The sequence below is a fragment of the Gossypium hirsutum genome, chromosome A05 (assembly GCF_007990345.1).
Source record: "Gossypium hirsutum isolate 1008001.06 chromosome A05, Gossypium_hirsutum_v2.1, whole genome shotgun sequence".
In the NCBI taxonomy this organism is placed as follows: Eukaryota; Viridiplantae; Streptophyta; class Magnoliopsida; order Malvales; family Malvaceae; genus Gossypium; species Gossypium hirsutum.
The window spans coordinates 35770023-35789399 of NC_053428.1; the positions used below are offsets into that span (position 1 = coordinate 35770023).

At 32.0% G+C, this 19377-nt stretch overlaps 2 protein-coding genes across 4 annotated transcripts; one reads left to right on the forward strand and one right to left on the reverse strand.

The window, feature by feature from the left end:
- Positions 1 to 866: 866 nt before the first annotated feature.
- LOC107904364 (50S ribosomal protein L9) lies at positions 867 to 3918 on the reverse strand. Its single transcript, XM_016830710.2, has 5 exons — positions 3517 to 3918; positions 3282 to 3416; positions 2202 to 2306; positions 1559 to 1663; positions 867 to 1237 (listed from the first exon to the last, which is right to left on the reverse strand). Exons 1-5 carry the CDS (start codon positions 3661 to 3663, stop codon positions 1073 to 1075), a joined length of 657 nt encoding a protein of 218 aa, XP_016686199.2. The 5' UTR covers positions 3664 to 3918; the 3' UTR covers positions 867 to 1072.
- Positions 3919 to 5591: 1673 nt separating this feature from the next.
- On the forward strand, positions 5592 to 16954 carry LOC107904363 (nicastrin). 3 transcript variants are annotated; one of them, XM_016830707.2, is made up of 16 exons: positions 5592 to 5851; positions 6146 to 6259; positions 6390 to 6504; positions 8380 to 8462; positions 8567 to 8643; positions 8777 to 8854; positions 9688 to 9759; positions 9872 to 9945; positions 11874 to 12006; positions 12095 to 12166; positions 12262 to 12381; positions 12611 to 12679; positions 13464 to 13604; positions 15211 to 15295; positions 15392 to 15830; positions 16522 to 16954. In XM_016830707.2, exons 1-16 carry the CDS (start codon positions 5782 to 5784, stop codon positions 16784 to 16786), a joined length of 2007 nt encoding a protein of 668 aa, XP_016686196.2. In that variant the 5' UTR covers positions 5592 to 5781; the 3' UTR covers positions 16787 to 16954. The 3 variants fall into 3 exon arrangements, with proteins under 3 accessions (XP_016686196.2, XP_016686195.2, XP_016686197.2); XM_016830706.2 differs by having other exon boundaries at positions 5595 to 5851; positions 15211 to 15830; XM_016830708.2 differs by lacking the exons at positions 5592 to 5851; positions 6146 to 6259; positions 6390 to 6504; positions 8380 to 8462 and having other exon boundaries at positions 8605 to 8661; positions 15211 to 15830.
- The last annotated feature ends 2423 nt before the right edge of the window (positions 16955 to 19377 follow it).

A 19377-nucleotide genomic window follows, 5' to 3' on the forward strand; every position in this document is an offset into this window, starting at 1 on the left:
AAATAAAAGTGAAAATAATAATTTGTATTTTATTTTTTTCTATCAAATACATTCGAAGTTTCTTTTTACTTTCTACCTCTCTCTATAGAGATAAATCTTAAAATTCTATATAATCTTTGGTTTAAAGTACAATTGTGTACATGAAACTTTGATTGTGGCTCAAATGTATAAATGAAACTTTAATTTTGATTCAATCATACACACTTAAATAAATAAATATTTCAATTTATTTTTATATTGGATAAATACAATTATTTTTGAATGTAATATATAAACATAAAATAATATTACATCAATAATTGTATTAATAATTTGTAAGAATTTGATTAAATCAAAATTTCATGTATAAAATTACACAAAATCAAAGTTTTTATATAATTTTGAGATTTATCCCTTTATATAATAGATTTTCACATTATATAATTATACAAGTTTAGAAACAGATGTAACGTAATGTTTTATGCATGACTATTTATTTGGTGTATTAATGGTGAAGTTTTTTTAATTTCATACTGGGGTTAATAAATCATTAAGTTTTCTTAATTCATATTTTTTAAAAATAAAAAAAAATCGATATAGCTTTGTTTGCGAAATTGGACTGTAAGTGTACGAGTGATTGTACAAGTTTTATACGCGTAATTTTGTTGAATCGAATAAATCCCGATAACAATAAGCGACAGCTAAACTAGCTTAAAATCAAAGGTGATCCAAATTAGGTCAGCTTGAATTCAAAATGATTTTACCCAAAAATTGATTCTAACAATTAATCTTTTTAAGGATGTCTACTTAAAAAGTGCAGATATAGAAGTAGTTATTTTGATAAATTTGGAGACACTTGTTAAATATTCGTCTCGCGCGCCCGTTTATTTCGGAAAAAAATTGAAATTATTATTCTTTTTTGGTAAAACAAAGAGTTGGAACAGATGGTAAATAGCATAATCAGACAACAAAGGTCAATAATCATCCAACATTTGATTCCTATCATTCCATTCTCAAGCTAATTCAAAAAGAAGACGGTTCCTCAAGCTTGAAAGCTCTTATTCAGTCAAACCTCCTATTTCCTCTTCTCTGTTTATTTACCTCGGATTTTAACTTTAAGCGTCCAATTATACCTTCCTTCTGGGAGCGGTATGGATTTTGGCATCCGCAATTGCACATCAAACAGTCCAAATGTTTCCAAAGGTGTTGGAAGGTGCAGATTTTCAGGATCAATTTGAACGCAAAGCTGCCTTGCAACCTGAAATGGAATAAAAGGAGGAGATTAATCGAGTGCGTACATGGAAATAACAAAATCATAATATTCCAAATCCACATCTTAAACGTTTTATGATTAAGCTATGCCACTTGGACTTGAAGCGAGTGTTTGACATGGGTTTATTCAACTTGCTCCAAGTTTACTCATATATTTGGAGGATATAAGCATGCACATATCTAAATAAGTGTCGAACATGAATACTTCAGAAAAATAAGAGTCCGAATAACATAGCATACACAAGGAGATTGTCTATTGCAGTGACGTGAGAGAAACTATTACTATCAATAAATATCATGGCCATACCTCAGCAACAATTTCATCTTTTGTCACAGGTGAGCGCAATTCAATTGGGTCATCTTTGGTCGATCGGGCACGAAACTTTTCAACATTGATAGATCTCCTTAATACCTATAAAATGCAATACAAGTTACACACTCGTACCACAAAGAGCCTGACATAAATACAATTACAGTTTTCAAGCTTCAACAAACTTTTGAAAAAGATTCACCAATAACAAGTTGTATCAATTATGACTAGTCTAGTGGCAACTTGTTGTATGTAGCTTCAAGTGTTGGCATGCTATCTAGGGTTTGAACCTTGTGAAACCCCATCCTCCTCCCACTTAGAATGTAATGTAAGCTTTGCTTGTACCAAAAAAGAATTTAAACAAGTCTTAATTTAAAATTTTAACACCATTGTTATCCCACATATGCCTAGTTCCACTATTGTTAGCCTAACCATAGAAGAGAAGGCAGGTCCAATGTTTCAGTCCCACAAACCTTGACCTTGTTTCCCCAAACACTTTAAAAACACACACATACACACATTGTTGAGAGGCTGTTTTTTGTGTATTTCCATGTGTTGGGAGGAAGGCAGACAAAGTATCAGACATTTAAACCAGAAAAAAACATTTACGAAATTAAGGGCTTCATAGATGGGAACTAACCAGCCGGCCATTAAGTAGACGATATGCAGCCTTTTCATATACTTTGCTCTTATCTTCCACATTCTTTGTAACTACTTGAACCTCTTCTTCCTTGGGTTGATAAATCTGATGAGGAAGTATACCACTGGTAAGTTATCATTTAACTGAAAATGAAAAGCACAATATCCCACATATCAGAAGTGACTCCACTAAATAAAGACTTCAAAACAGTAACTTAATTTGACAAAACTACAAAAGCAGAATGTGCATCTGAAATAAGGAACGGATTTTTACTTCATCAATATCTAATATCCATATGCAACATATGAATCCTCAAAAAGAGTGAGAGAGTGAGAGAGTGAGAGAGTGAGAGAGTGAGAGAGTGAGAGCGAACGCAAGATTTAATATAATTGCAGTCAGAGACATGTTTCCTCCTTAAGGCTGAAATAGCAGATAATACATGTCTAAGAAAAGAAACTACTTATACCATGACCAGCAAAATCTAACCAAAAACCAACAGCAATATGAAAACACTGTTACTCAGACTCTTCATTTTCCTAAAAAACCTGTGTCAGACACATTCGGATATAAATATATGTATATGATCTTCTAAATATACAGAAAAACTTAGAAAAAACAAGTATACTTGTGTTGAACACTTACTTGTATCTAGCACTCACCCCCTATGTTAGATGGACTATTCATTTCCCTAATATATTTTTGTCTGATACATATACAGACATAGTATAGAGATATACTCCTCCAAATACAAGAAAAAAAACCTTAGAAGCAACATATACTCATATCGGTCACATTCACATATCCAAATCCACTCCCAAGTCCAGCCAACATGGCTTGCCCCATAACCCGAGCAACAAACTGAAAACGTTCTACCTTTATGACAAAAGGTTCATGAGAGACTTAGGTAATGCATACAGATGTGTGTGTTTAATGGAAAACAAATTGATGCATAATTGTTTGTAAATTAACAATACGATTATGATTAATATCAACTGAAAAACTTCTTTTTATAAACAAACAGCATTGCAAGAACACATGTTTCAAGCATCAAACACAAACTAAAAGAAAGAAGAAAGCGACCTTACGCTGCTCCTTAATGAGATAAGCGAACTTATCAATATTAGGAACAGCAAGCAATTTCGGCATCAGATGATTGCGAAAATAACCAGGAGCGACTTTGACAGTCTCACCAGCTTTGCCAAGTTTCTCAATGCTCTAAAAACATGGAAGCAAAAGCAAACGTGAATAATATTTTGCAATCTGAAACAACAAAAAATTGAGAAAAGAAAAAAATTATTGGATCGAAATGACTCACCGTCGTAAGAATCACATCCAACTTTCTGTATCTAATTCCTTGACAAGCATAGAACAGAGGTTGCATCAAACGATCATGGCTTTGCTGGACATTCGTTTCTTTGATAATTTGCCGAAGGGCATGTCTTCCATTCTGGATATAAGCCATTAATTTCCTAACTTCAAGTACCTGATTTGGCGGAGGGGCGGGGAAATGGATCGCCGGTTAACGGCGAGTGGGAAACTCGGCGAGCGGGAAAATGGATCGCACGGCGTGGTGGGAAACTCAAATGGGTTTAGGGTTTTTCAAGTGGACTGAAAAAGCTAAAAGCCTAAAAGGCTAAAACTACTGCATCTGTTCTTCTCGTACTCCTTTGGGCTTATATATTTAAAAACCCTCAAATTATAATGACTTATTGAAATAAGGGCTTGTAGTATTTTTGTGCCTAAATAAGCCCTTATATATTAATAAATTTCAAAGGCTTTTATGAGTATAGATTACAGAAAAGGGGCTTATTTAGGTACAAAAATACTATTAGGGCTTATTTAAATAAGTTACTATTGTTTGAGGGTTTTTTTAATAGTTAAGCTTTTTTTTCTTTTTTGTTTTAAATCACCCTATTTGAAACGACGTTGTTTAGAGTTACTAACATCTCAAATTCTTGTCTTTTGGGTAAATTCTGCATTTGGTTCCTATACTCTAACCAAAATTTAATTTAGTTTCTCTGCAATAATTTTGGTTGAGGTGATTCCGATGGGTTAATTCTAGGGATGACTATTCGATTGAGTTAAGTCAAATTGAGTAAAAAAATTTCAAGTTAGTCAAGTTGACGAATCCTATTTTAGCAACCGAACTCAATTTGAAGTTTTTTTAATCAAATCAAGTAAAAAAATTTTGAGTCAAGTCAAGTCGAGTTAACGAATCTTATTATTTATACTCAATATTGTGTTCACATTGACCGATTATTTAACTAGTAGATAAAGTATAAGATTATTTAACTACATAAACAATATAATGATTTTGCCTTTTAACTTAATGAGTAAACATTTATCAAAATGATGTAGTTTTGCATTTTAACTTAATAGTTTTGACTTTTAACTTTGAAAAAGATAAACATTTATTAAAACGATGTAGTTTTGCGTTTTCTTATTTGGATTTTTGAATAACTCAAATTGTGCCATTCATATTTGAGTTAAACAAAAAAATTAATTTTTTATTCGAGTTGATTCAAATAACTTGAATTATTTAATTCAAAGTTTGATTTTTTTATCGAGTTTTTGAATCGAATCGAATTTTGCTCACCCCTGGTTAATTCTCCCTTTGGACCAAATTAGTAAAAATATGAAGAATAAAATATGTTCAAGTCATTATATTTTTCACACATTTAAAATTTAGTATCATACTTTTATTTTCAAGAAATCTTTATACTTTTTAAATTTAAAATTTAATTGTTAAATCATTAAAATATTAGCCCATACATATAACAAAAAAAATTATATCGTAATAAATTTAAATTTAAGAAAAAATACATAAATTTTAATTTAAAAAAATTTAATAATATTACACATCACAAGAGTCAATAATACCAAGGGTTCATTGAATAAATTAATACTTTTAGTCATTATAACAAAACAATTTGATGTGTTTATAGAAAATAGGAATCAATTTAATCATTTTACAATAATTCTTAATATTAAAAAATTTGATATACATCGGAAAAGTATCGAATAAAATTTTGAAAAATTATGTTGGAAAACATTAAAAATATATATAATAGTAAATTTCAAGATTACCTTCATCAAATTTTAATATTCTTGAAATATATTTATTATAAAAATATTATTTTATTATAGATACCCAATTTTTTTTAAAAAAATAATATCAATTATTTCTTTTATATGCAAAATGCAAAATAATATATTTATTTGAAAATGATATATATGATTAAACTAAAAAAAATTGACAACATATATAATAGGATTTAAACATTTGTTTGGAACTTGAAAGTGGAAATAAAATTGAAATTGAATAAAAATTATATAAAAAATTGAATTATTAATTAAAATAAGGAAAACACTTACAATTTTTAGTACCGAATATGCAAAATTTGTCCTTTTCAATTGTTATTATTATTATTATTGCTCTCCTACCGATCGATTCCACTCCCTCCTTCCTTTTTCTCTCACCGATGAACTTTTACCATTTCTTTTATCTTTTTCAGCTTAGTCCATTGAAGATTGTATACAGAATGACCTAGGGTTTCTGATTTCCGTCCAATTCGCCGTCATGGCTTTAAAAATCGTTTTTCTCATTTTGCTCTTTAGTTTCCGGTTTCGTCTCTCTCTGTCTGGTAATGGTAAGCTTTTCTTTTGCACATGCGATTTCTAACTCTTAATTTCTTAAATTCGAATATGCTTTTTTGATTTGATTCTTACAAAAAGGGAAATATAGTCAAATTTGTTGAACACTATTGTCTTTTGTGACTTCCGTTTTATGATTATTTCAGTATTTATTATTATTATTATTTGCAATAACTACTTTGATATCTTTTCGTTTACTTCAATTTTCATTTTTGCTGTTATTCTTTAACATTGTTGATTTGGCGTTTCTGTATTGAGTTTAGCATTTCTCTTTATTTTGGAAATTTTAGGGCAAACGACCTCCATGGAATCAGTTCCTGATCTTCAGAAGTCAATGTACATGGTTGTTGATGGATACCCTTGTGTACGACTAGTCAATCTTTCTGGAGAGATTGGTTGCTCAAGTAAGACCTCCCCCCACCTCACTGTACCCCAATGATGGTGGAATCGTTGTACCTAAATGTTTCCATAGAGTAGTTCTTTCAGTTGCTGTTTGTTAACTTGTGCTTTTCCTGCTAATGTTTTGTTCTTCAGATCCTGGTCGAGACAAGGTTGTTGCTCCAATTATAAAATACAAGAACAACAAGGAGTTGGGTCAGCCATCTGCAATTTTGTTGTCAATGGATGATGTGCAAGGTTTCTTTCTTAGGTATGTTCTGCCCATCAGTATGTTTTTGAGGCCTCCTTGGGAGTGTCTCCTTGGTATTCATGTAAATTTCTTTTCCTCTTCCTGGGTCTTTGTACTTTTCTAGTTGAGGGAATATATATATATGTATATTTGCCATACCATATAGATTTGTTTCCCTCATTAACTGGAATTGTTTACCAAAAGGTTCATTTCAAATTTGTTTTCTTTAGGTGTATATGTATGCATTTTAATTTCTTATATCATCTTTTGGGTTATTTATGTTATACATTCTTTGAATAAACCTGCCATAGAACTCTCTTATGTATTAAATATTCCATAAAAAGGTAATTATATAGTATATTGAAACAATGCCTTCTAAACTGAATTTCCCTTTTTGATTCGTTAAGTAATAGATTGATTAGACTTTTGAAAAGGTCCTAAGTCCTAACTGTGATACTTCAAATTTGTGTCTAATTTTGGTTTCTGTACAGCTGGCAATAACTTCTGATAAAAGCTTAAAATATTGTCATTTTGGCAAGGACTGGTATCTTTTGACTAAGATGTACCAGAACCAAAAGAAAAAAAAATGTTGCAAACAAGGCAACAGACAAGATAGAGATAGAGATGCTAGGCAGTTAGGATTTTTGAAAGTTTTCTAATTTTAAAAAGTTGAGGAGAACAGGAAAAAATAAATAAAGAAAACAGAGAAGAAATCAATCCCTAAAGACCAAGCAGTGATGCTGAAAATCCTAAAAGAAATAAAATTCTTATTCCTATTATGACATCAACAAATACTTTAAGACTCCAAATTGAAAATTAATAAAATTACCCACAGTAAGATTCTAGAGTCAAATCAGAAATTTCCAGCAAACCAGAAAATTAAGAAAATACTGTTGCACTTTAACATTCAGAACACAGAAAATGAAATGAGAACCTTTGACTTTAACATAAAGAAATGTAAAACTAAATTCAGAAGCAACCAGTAAAGTCTGCCCAAGCAATTAGTCCCAGCTCAGCTTCTCATCATGGCCTTATGCATTAGGCTTGGTCGTTCCAACCAGCCTTAGCATGGCTCTTAAACATCATTGCAGGCTGCTGACAGTGTAGAGACTTGCAATTTCCTTTTTTTTTTTAAGAAAAAATGATTTAATATGTATACTTTTTCGGTTTTAAATGTAAGAAGATTGCTATATAGTATATGGATGAAATTAGGGTTATTATGAGCGAGGATTGGACTTGTTTGTGAATGTGGAATTAATTTTCTTGAAGTTGTAGAAAGCTATTTGAGATCACTATTCTATTCCATGTATTAATTTAGAGCACCAAAAGGAGGATAATAATGTGTTGTTTCTATGTTTTAGAATAGTATATGGAGAAGGAAGGCTAGTGTAGCATTGTTATATTTTGAGGTAATCTCTGTACATTTGGGTAGCTATGAGAACTGGGGAAGTCTTGCAGCAATACTGAATTGGTTCTGAGGAAACATCTCAATGTGAAGGATCATATTCAAAGGTCAAATTCATTTAACAATGGATGTAAGAACCTGTTTCTCAACTCTGAGTTTGACCACTATGGAATAAATATAGAGAAAGTTTGCAATATCAGTGTTATAATATTGGTTCTTGGGGCCAAAAGTATCTATCATATGCTCGATTGTTGGTAAATATTCACAGTTTAGATGTTTCCAAGTTGAAAATTTCTGAAGATTGCTATTAGAGAGGTGCTAGCCCTTCCTTGCAATTTATAGCTTAAGTGCTTACTTTTAACTTTCAATAAGTTATGAAGATGGCAAACTTTGGGATGAATGTTGTAATTGGTGGCTTTCTGATGATTTTGTTTGTTGAAGTGATAATTCTCTTCAATAATCTTATTGTCAAATACCTTCTTGTATTTCAGAATATCAAATGATTCAAGCTTTGATAGTAATGTTGCTGGTGTTTTGGTTGAATCAAGGGTTGAAATCCAACATAAGCTAAAAGGTAACCCTGTCTTTTACTTATTGCTTTTAGTCTTCTCTTTATGGAGCTAGGCTGGGTCAAGGAAATATGCTCATTTTACTAACAATTTAATCTTTTTCTTGCAGGATTCTCTCCTGCTCGAAAGTTTCCACAAGCTGAATTTGCACCCTATCATAACACTAATTATGAGTGGAACCCAATTGTATGCCATTAGTCTATAGTAGGATAAAGATCCTTTGAGTTTTGAAGTTTCTTTGTTAGCTAGTTCGTATTGTACATACGCTCAGTTTTTGTCATCAATATCTGTTATGATGTGCCTTCATACTTTTTTTCAGGGATCTGGAATCATGTGGAAATCGTATAATTTTCCTGTGTTTTTACTTTCTGAAAGTAGCACATCAACCTTGCAAGAGGTAAATCTTGCAGCTTCCAATTCCAATATCTTTTAGTATGATGTTATTGCTCTGATTTATAACATGAAATTAAGTCTAATCTAGTGATCATGTCTCTTGCATGCAAGAAATGAAAGAAGAGTCTTAGATTTTTTTTGTCAGCTCGATTCAATGGTTACAGTTAATTATCCTCTTGATTTGTCAAGTCTAATTGCAGTTGTTTGATGAAAATAGATTAAGAGACTGTCTTAGATTTCTTGGACAGCTAGTTTTCTGATTTTGATACAACATTTATATCTTTTTGGTTCATTTCTAGTTTTGATTTGCTGGGCATGGTTTATTTCAAATAAAAACCAATTTATGATGCCGTTATTCAAGCAACATTGAGTCATGCTGGAAGAATTGAACAGAATATGAGTGGGACACATGAAAACAGAGAAAACAAGCAGTTGAATGTGCCCAAAACCAAAGGCCAACCGGATAAAAAATGTGTCTAAAACTATAACACAATGGCATTTGATCTCACTACTAATTTTAGGACGTCCAAACTCATTACAACTTATATGTACATGAATCTTTAATCAAACAACAGTATTAGAAGGAAGTATGAAGAGGCTAAGAAATAAAGCTGCCCTTTTGGCCCTAGATTGGTGCTTAGATGCTCCTACATCTCAAATTATGCCCAAATTAATTGTGTATAAGGCATAGTTAGTACAATTTTAAGATCAGAAGCAAAGATGTCCTGGTATGTAATATTTTAGGCCACAGAAGTATCATGACTGATAGTTTGCTTGTTTAGTTAGATTAGTCCTTTTTTAGATGCAAATATCCTAATGAGTTCCCTTACCATGCAGATTGCAATGAAGAATGAGAAAACAGAGCAAGCTTATACTACAAATGTTGCAGAATTTGACGTGGTGATGCAGGTATATTTTACTACTAGTTTAACTGTGGTCTTGCAAGATTTTGTTGATGATGTAACTTCTTGCACCAGTTATGACTTACATTCTAGTTTTTGATGCATTTGCTTTGTATTAGACAACTAAGGTTGGGACCCATGAGTCAGAATCATGTTTGAAAGAAGAGACTTGTCTTCCATTAGGAGGATACAGGTAAAGTTTCCTTTCCTGTGGAGTTACCACTTCATAGTGCAATCTGTTAGTTTGGTTTTAATCTATTTGGGTTCTAAATAAATATAAACTTCTTTCTTTGGTATCTATTCAAAGTATGAAGTTCATCAATTGGTTACTTCTTTGTTCCTGTCCTTACAGAATTGTTAACTTTGCGAAGGAAGAGTTGGACCACTTTAGCAAAAAAAAAAGAAGGAAAAATCTGATTAATATATTCAGGAATAATATAAGAAATGAGTTTGCTGCACCGTTTGATTGGCTATTTTCCTAATTAACAATTGCTTCCTTATTTAATTTTGTTTTACCGGTGTTCTCAATTTGACTGGTACAAAAAAATTAAGCTTTGAATATACAAGATGAAGTGATGTTTATTCTTTTGGTGACATAATGTTTCTACTGATAGGTGGCTTGATCAGACGGGTGAGTCTTATGCTGCATTAGACTTCTATGCTTCAATTTGTGAATTCTAGTCTATGGAGTCACATCTGGCAAATGTTTGCAGTGTTAGTTTTGGCATTATAACCCTTTCGTTTAGCCAAAATTTAACTAGCCCTTGTCATTAGACAGGCCATAATAGAAAAAGACTAGCCTGCTAGGTGAGGAAAACATCTATAGCCAAAATTCCATTAGCCCTTGTCATGTGATGGGCTATAATAAAAACGAACAGCCTGCTGGGTGAGGAAAATATCACTTCATTAGCTCCTTGATTTTCCTTCGTGCCTAGTGTGGAACTGATGCATCTCCTTTTAGTGCTTGGTTTGAGCATTCTCTCCCACTTAACATCTGAGAACCTTGTTAGTAGTTGGGCTATTCTGCCTTCACTTAGGATATAGAGATGCAAAACAACAGATGTGAAGGGGATTTTAGGACATCTACAGATTTGGCAATCACCCTGTTATAAGTAATGACTAATGTGGGAGAAAGCTGTTGCTACGTCTGTTGGAATAAGGAGAGTAAAAAAACAGATAAGTAGAGTTGTGTCACAAGATATATTCTTAACATGATCTTGGGCTACCATTAAGGTGCCACAATATTATTAGACTGACTTGATAACCATGACACAGAAGTAGAACTTGTTGGTAGCCAAGCTGGAAGTCACATAAGATGCTTGACTAGATGAAAACTGTAAGTGAAAATGCAACACTGCTATAAAATTAACTTGAAAATCCTTTCAAAATACACTAAACTAAACTCAACCTGGAGTAAAATTACTATATCCCATGTCAGCTCTAATCTTCAGTATCCAAATTAGAATTTGTGTCTCACACCAAACTTTCCCTTCCCTTTTGTACAGCTCGAGTCAATTCTGCCAGATTTATTTTCCATGATGAGTCAATCTGGTACCATATTATCAGAGGATGCTGTCAACTCAATAGACACGCCCATCAAGTTAGGCTACCATCCTGCTTTATAAGCTCCACAATTTCTTCACCTCTTAATATATTTGTTTGCTTCATTCACCCTCCTCTGCGTATAATCTCCTTACATGGCATCTCTCCTTGGAATTTCAAAATAACTATTTATTGAGCTTCTTTTAGTTAGCCGGCACCGGCACTTAACCTTTTCTTAGTGTAGATAGTTGAACTGTGGTTAGTTCTTTGATACTGGATTTTGATGAAATTTAGAGCACTTATCCATGTTGTAGTAGTATCTGATAATTTTACAGCTTATGTTCTTAAAGGGATGGGTAATGTGCAGAAATCATGTCATTTTTTTTCCAGGAATGTATATTACAAAAAATGTGATTAAACAAACACCCTACAAAATGAAATTAAAAAAAGGGAAATGGTAAAACATGTTTTCTGATGACCTAAAACTGCTGTATGACGTTATTGAGGTGCAAGGGTTATTATGTTTTCTGAAATTTTACATAAGTGTCTAATTTTATTCATCTTAATAATGAAGGGCAGTGTTTGGTCAGCAGTCCCACCCATTAACAACTCATCTTCAAATCAGTCCAAGCCCATTATACTAACAGTGGCTTCTATGGATGCTGCATCATTTTTTCGTGACAAAAGCCTTGGTGCAGATTCCCCTCTATCTGTAAGTTTGTACATTTCATGGTAATAATTACTTCATTTATGTCTTTTCTGCCAAATAAATACAAACTTCGGTTCACAATACTTTTCAGGGAGTGATATCATTGTTGGCAGCAGTTGATGCCCTTTCTCATGTAGATGGTTTAGACAACCTTAATAAACAGGTTTTCTATGGTGTTCTCCCTAGCTACATTTTTGGAAGGTGTCAATCTCCAAGATAAGTTTTTTGTTTGTTAATGTTTCTATAAATTTAATGCAGCTTGTCTTTCTTGTTTTCACTGGTGAGGCCTGGGGTTACCTTGGTAGCAGAAGATTTTTAGTTGAACTTGATCAGCAGTCAGATGCTGTTCGTGGTCTCAATAGCTCACTGATTCAGTTGGTATTCTTCTCCTTTGGTTAAACTTGTTTTTCACTATGTCATTGGAGGGGGTTTCTTTGGCTATTGCTCTCTTACTTTGATTAATTAAGATTACCTGTGTGGATGTGTATGTTGTGAAGTAATCGGTCCTTTTTTGCTTCTTCTGTGTTATGTAGTTGCCCTGTGATCATGTCAAGTTTGCTCTTTCATAGATATAAATATCAATTTTTTATTTGATTGCTTGGAAAAGGTCATGGAAATTGGATCCACTGGAAAGGGCTTCAGTCAAGGGAACAAAACCTTCTTTGCTCACACACAGGTAGTGAATGGCTTGTTTATTTCATTAATATTAATAATGTATCGGAAGTGTACAGTAACACCTAAAAATTTCCTTAGACATTCTACACATGATTGCTTGTGTTCTTTTATTTTTAAACATTCTATGCAGGTGTTTGTTCTTTGCAATACAACATAGTGCCATAGGTTAGAAAGGTGGAGATGATAGAAGGAATTGTTGATTTGACTTATTATTGCAGCTTGTGTTGAGGCATTAATGCTATTCGCTTTAATATATGGCTGCTGCATTAATCTGTTTAATGGCGGATCATTTACAATGGGGGTAGCAATGAAAACATTTTGCATTGTTGGGGCCCCTTTTAGTATTCCTGTTGAAAGTTAGCATTGTTTAAAATGTAAATGCAGCTAGCCACCCATGTTGGTTACAAAATTGTCGTTGAGCAAATTGAAAAGTTTTACTTTTAAAACATTTTTAAAATTGAGTGAAACCAAGATAGACATAGAATTTATTGAAGAATGTCTGAATCTTCTTTTTGATAAGCAATTAACCATGGACATGTGTTAACCACTTTCCTTTTATCCTGGTTTGTGCTGCTTTAAATTAACACTATAATAATGATCAGAAGAAGAACAGTTTCCATGATAATTGCTCTTAATTTGTGAGATCCACCTGTTTCCCTTGATTGAGATAGTTATTATGCTAGCATTCTTAGGCGCCCGATACTATGCCACTAATTAATATTTATTATCCTTCGGTAACTAATTGATATTCCACTCTCACTTAAGTTTGCTGATTATTGCTGTAGGTTTCATCTGACACAAATGAAGCTTTGGATGCCTTGAAACTTGCTCAAGAGTCCCTTAAATCTGAAGGTGTTACAGTTTCAAATGCCAGCTCTTCTAATCCTGGAATTCCTCCATCATCCTTGATGGCATTTCTGAGAAAGGTTTTGGGGAGTAAACTTTGACTCTTACATTTGTGTATGGTCAAGCATATACATGATGCAGAGCGTACTGCTTTTTTCCAACTAGAGCTGCAAATCATTTTAATTTTAAGAAACCTTAAAATTTTAGTTTATTCTCATTGGAGCTGTTCCTTGTCAGAAATATATTGATTCGTAGTCTGCATGACCACATGATTTTTTCCCTTTTCTCAACTGATTTTTCTTGTTAAAAAAAAATCTTGCCTTTTAGGCCTTCCCTCTTAAAGGAAAACCCATGTTCTTTTCAAAGACTTTTCTTGCAGGAAATACCTTGCCTTTTAGAGTCGATAATAACTTAACAGCAGTATGACATTATGATATGATATGGTAGGAATGTAGCATGCTTATCACTCCTTCCTTTTGAGGAGAAACAAATCAAGTCATAAACAACGCTAATCTTGTCAATTCATTTGACTGCATTTTGCCCTAAAACGAAAGCCTCCCCTGGAGAGGGATTGGGAGTTCTTGGAACGAGAAATCCTGAAATTTTCTCTTTTTGATTAATTTAGATCAGTCGTTTCCCTGGAGATTCTCTTTTGCTAAAACATCTTGGAGGGCTTGAGACATGAGGTTACATATCCTGGATCCTTAATATTGAAAAATTCTTGCCCCTCTTGATTTCCTTTCCTACTTTTATTTGAGTCGTTTCCCACGGTAGTCAATTTCCCTGGAAAAGTAAATTCCTCTTGTTCTTCACTCTCTAGTCGTTCATTTCCATGGCTATTCCTAGGGTAGGAGTAAAGATGAGATTCACTTAATAGGCTTACTTTTATTTTACCTTATTAAAATATATGATATATTAGTATATTCTACGACTTCAATTGTATTCTGTTCTTCACCTTACCTATTACTTCTTGTACATATAAATAGGTTTTCTGAGAGGTTACCCTTTTGCCATGAAAGTAATACCATATATTCTTATGGATTTATGAATTAAAATTACAGCTTATTATTTTTATGGGCAATGTTAGCCCAAACCTTAAACTAGTAATTGAGAGTAATGCTTACTATTATTTGATAAAAGGTAATTAAAACTTTTTAATTTTTTGGTACATACATTTGAGAGGCAACCTCCATCCGTTAAACCCACCTCCATTACCTAACATTTCAGTATTTGAGCCCAAAACCTCTAAGGTGGAATTTTTAACTGTTGGGAATTTGCTTGGGGCCATGCAACATTACTTTTATAGAAACATTTGATTTATTTTGGTGGAAAACTTTTTGATTTTCTATTTAGGCATGGTAAGGTCTTAAGTTTGTTACTTTCCCTCTAGGATTTTCTCACATGCACTCCTGAAAATACAGACCTTTTAATCTGTATATGTAAATTTCAGGATTAACAAACTGTACCTTTATTATTAACCCATTAAGACTAAGAAATATTTTTGGTTCCACTTGCCATTCTTGTTGCCTAACTTTGCTTTTCACATTAATCATTGTTGTTAGAAGATCTTCCACTATGCACTGCCAAGCTTTTCACTTTATGCAGGGAATTTTTGTTTTTATTTGTTTATTTAAATACATCACAAAGTAAAACCATATTTATTATCTGCTTTTGATCTCTTAGTAGAACTCTTCAACTTCTGGGATTGTGTTAGAGGATTTTGATACCGTTTTTGCCAACAAGTTCTACCATAGTCATCTTGATGATTCAGGTGAGTTCATTTCATTCTTGTTTGTTTTTCTCTGCTCTTCATTTTTCATTATGTTACTCAAACTTGCAAATACTCTGGGCATCATCTATGTTGCAGCAAATATAAACTCTTCAGCGATAGTTGCGGCTGCTTCTCTTGTTGCTCGGACTCTCTATGTTCTTGCGAGTGATAAAAAGGATTCCACCAGTTCAGCCCTAAGTTCAATTAATGTGAATGCCTCTCTAGTAGAAGAACTAATTAGTTGCTTGTTGGACTGTGATCCTGGTCTGTCATGTGAGTTGGTTAGCAGCTATATTATAAGTGTTGATACATGCCCAAGCCATTATGTTGGTGTTGTTCTTGGAGAACCTTCCTCAACACCTTCTCCCAATCAGGTGGATGACATTTCCAGGTTCGTGTGGAACTTTCTGGCAGATAGAACATCAACTCCAAAGGGCACTACAACTGTTTGCTCAAAGGATTGTAGCAACAATGGTGGAGTGTGCATTAGAGCAGAAACCGATGGGAAAGGCATTTGTGTTAACTCCACAACCAGGTAACTTTGCTGCTTAAAGTTTCTAAAAGCATTTTGTCTTAGTAAGACCTGAACGGATAGTCTTGAGCCAGCATTTTGAGAAGCAGTGCGTGTTATGGCTTGTTGCTTGTCTTACCTCGTCCGTTCTTCCATGCTCTGGATTTGCAGCCCATGAACATTCCATTTTGTTCAAGCATGTTTTAAATTCAACTTATGTTGGATAATTTCAACTTAAGTTGTCATTGCTGCAATCATTCCTCCAAGCATTGTTTCCTTCATTTTCTTTTTCAGTTACATTCCGTTACCCACTTTAGAGCAAGTGTGTTTGTTTTGGCAAGTGAATTTATTGCCATTCTGTCAAAGGGACGATCAATAATTAAAAATGTATTATAATCTCTGATGCCTTAGATGATTAAATCTGCTTCATTTGCTTTTACCGAAGTAGAAAATGCATATATATACATGGTTCGGTGTTCTCTAATGCTAGAGTATGATTTGTCTGGTTGATACAAAGCTCTGCACTAACTGTATATCACTACCATATTATCAGTACATTGTCTGTACAAATTGAAGCAGTTCGTATTATTAAGTATGATTGTGTGAGAATTAGCTATACGGCTTGGAAAATGATTGATTAGTATCCTTAATTAAAATTGGACAATGCGATTGTTATATTTCTAGAATTGTAAACGGATGTTATTCCTCATCATAGGTACGTCCCGGCATATTCAACTCGCTTGAAGTTGGACTCTGGAACATGGAAAGTGCTGCCTCCGAACTCCTCAGATCCTATGGGGATGCTGGACCCTGTCTGGACGGAGAGCAATTGGAATACGATTGGTCTCCGGGTATACACCGTCCAGGAAGCTGCATATGACCGAGTGGTTCTGCTTGGAGGTATAAGTGTCACAGTCTTGGCTTATTTAGCAATAGTACTAATAAGAGCCTACATAACAAAGGCCTTGAAGCAAGATTGACAGATGAAATTAGAATTCATGTCTTACAAATTTTTTTGAAAAACATCCAGAAATTGATAGTACCAAATGTCAAGTATGATAATTAAGGATGGCATTGCATAAATTAGTTTTACTTTGAACCTATATCAGAATTGCATAAATTCTAGTTGCCCTGTGGGCTGTTCTTTAGAGGGTAAAAGCCATTGGATTCTATAAGATTAAAGCTTTTTAAGATGGATTTGAATTTGGATTTCAAAATTTTAGATTTAAAATTTTCTGAATTATGGATGTAAAAACCGTTTTGGGAGAAAAAAAGTTTTATGCTTAGAAATTTAATAAAAGTATATATTTATATAAAATCGAGTAAAAGATATATAATTATAAATTTTAAATAAAAAGTTTGTATTTTTAAAAATTAGAAAATATGGATGAGTTTAAATGAATTTGGTTTTCTCATTTGAAAATATGGATGGATTTAAACAAAGCTTAACGCACCTATTTTGAGTTGAATTAACTGTGTTGCACACTCATCCATAAAACACTTTTAGTTTTTTTATCGAGAGCAATGTTTTTTAAATTGGACTTGTAGTTGAATTTGTCAAGTTATCAATACATCAGTTTAATTGGTTTAACTGATTTGATTAAAAAATATAAAAAATTTAAAATTAAGTAATAAAATAAAATTTGTTCAATTGTCGATTTAAAAATTAAATCGATTCAGCTGGTTTTATATTGGTTTTCACTTTAATCTATTCAAAGTCAATTCTCTATAATAGTGCTTAACTTGTTTGGTTCAGTTCAAACAATATTGATCAAGAGTCCATTTCTCAATAATAAAACCTTACATATAAATATCCAAAACTAATCAACTAGTGGTTGGGAGAAGTGAAAATGAATTTCTTAAAGCATTTAAATCTAGTTCTAATCATGAAGTCGACATTGTTCAGAGGATATTCCCTGTATGGCAACCTCAACCCATATAAGACTTGGCTAGACAGTAAAATAGATAAAAGAGCGCACGTATATATATATATAAAAGAAGGTAAAAAACCTTCCTTCTTACACATAGGCGTGGCAAGTCCAACTTTTTTTTTGGGGGGGGGGGAATTTCATCAAAATGGTTAAACTTCAGCAATGGTCTCTTTAATATATCTAAATTTAAGATTTAATTTATATATTTTAAATTTTAATATAATTTAATTTTTATATTTTTATCATATTATTAATTTGTCCAAATTATCCGTGACTATATATAATTTGAATACTTTAATAGTCTTATAGTTTGACACATGATTTTCTTTTTTTTTTAGATTTGCGTTATTTTTTTACGTCACAAGACAATGGTCAAATTTCAATTTTGGCCTTTAGACTATGTTGAAACTTGACATTTAATCTATGTACTTTAATTTTTGACATAGTTTAGTCTATCTACTTTTATAATATAATTAATTATTATAAATAGTTAATATAGTTAACTATTTCAATACTGACATCAATTTTTTCTTAAAAGCAGTATAATTTCAATGGAATTTTTTTATCGTGACGTTTCAAATGTGTTTTAATAAAATATCATAATAAGTCTTTTTAATGTTAGTTTCATTGTTACATGATTACCAAGAAACTTAAAAAAAAAATTAAAATGTCACACCAAAGAAATTAATAGAAGAATTTCAATGATGATAACAACTAGACTTAAATTTTTTAAATTTCAAAAGTAGACTATATTTCTAAAAATAAAAGTAGATGAATTAAATTTCAAACATACGAAGTATACAAATAATTAAATCATATTTTAACCTTTAAATTTTACTCTATAATTTAAAATAAGTAAATAATCAATTCAATACGAAATGCGTACTAAGAAACATACTAATCACTTATGTATATATATAAATAAGGAACACTTGCATTTTTTTTATTTTTTTGTAATTTTCAATTTCAAATGAGTTGTTATTCTACCATTGTGTCATCATTAATTTGAATATAATCATTGGTGAGACCCATTTAATTTAACATAACTTTAATAATTCTAAAAGAAATCAAATATAGGATAAAGATTATGTAAATAATTACTTTTAAGGAAGAAAGGAAGGAATGTAAAGGAAATGTTTAATTGTGTTATTGGTATTAGTATTTTTTACGCATTTAAAATTTAATCCCTCTCTTTTTAATTTCAAAATTAATCTTTTTATTCTTGGTTTAATAATAGAATTTTAGTTGATAATTCTATAAAAAGAATTCCATTAAATTGAATTATGTAACATATATAAAAGAAATATGCTGATGAGGCCAATTTAGTGCTTGTAGAAGTAATTTAAGAACAAAAATGACTTTCACTTTCATTCTTTGAAGCAACTTAAAACTCCCAATCAATATTGGATACCTTCCAACTCTACTATATTCAACATTTGTTTCTTTGTTTTACTTTTCATGTGTGTAATATTAATAATTTCTGTATTTTTTATTTTGAAAATAATATATAATTTAATTTAACAAAAATCTTTTGTCAACATTATCAATTGAATTTCAATCATGGCAGTCAATATGATAACAATATTGATTGGCATGTATCGTTTCATAAATTAATAATGTCGTCTTCATGAACCTCCATA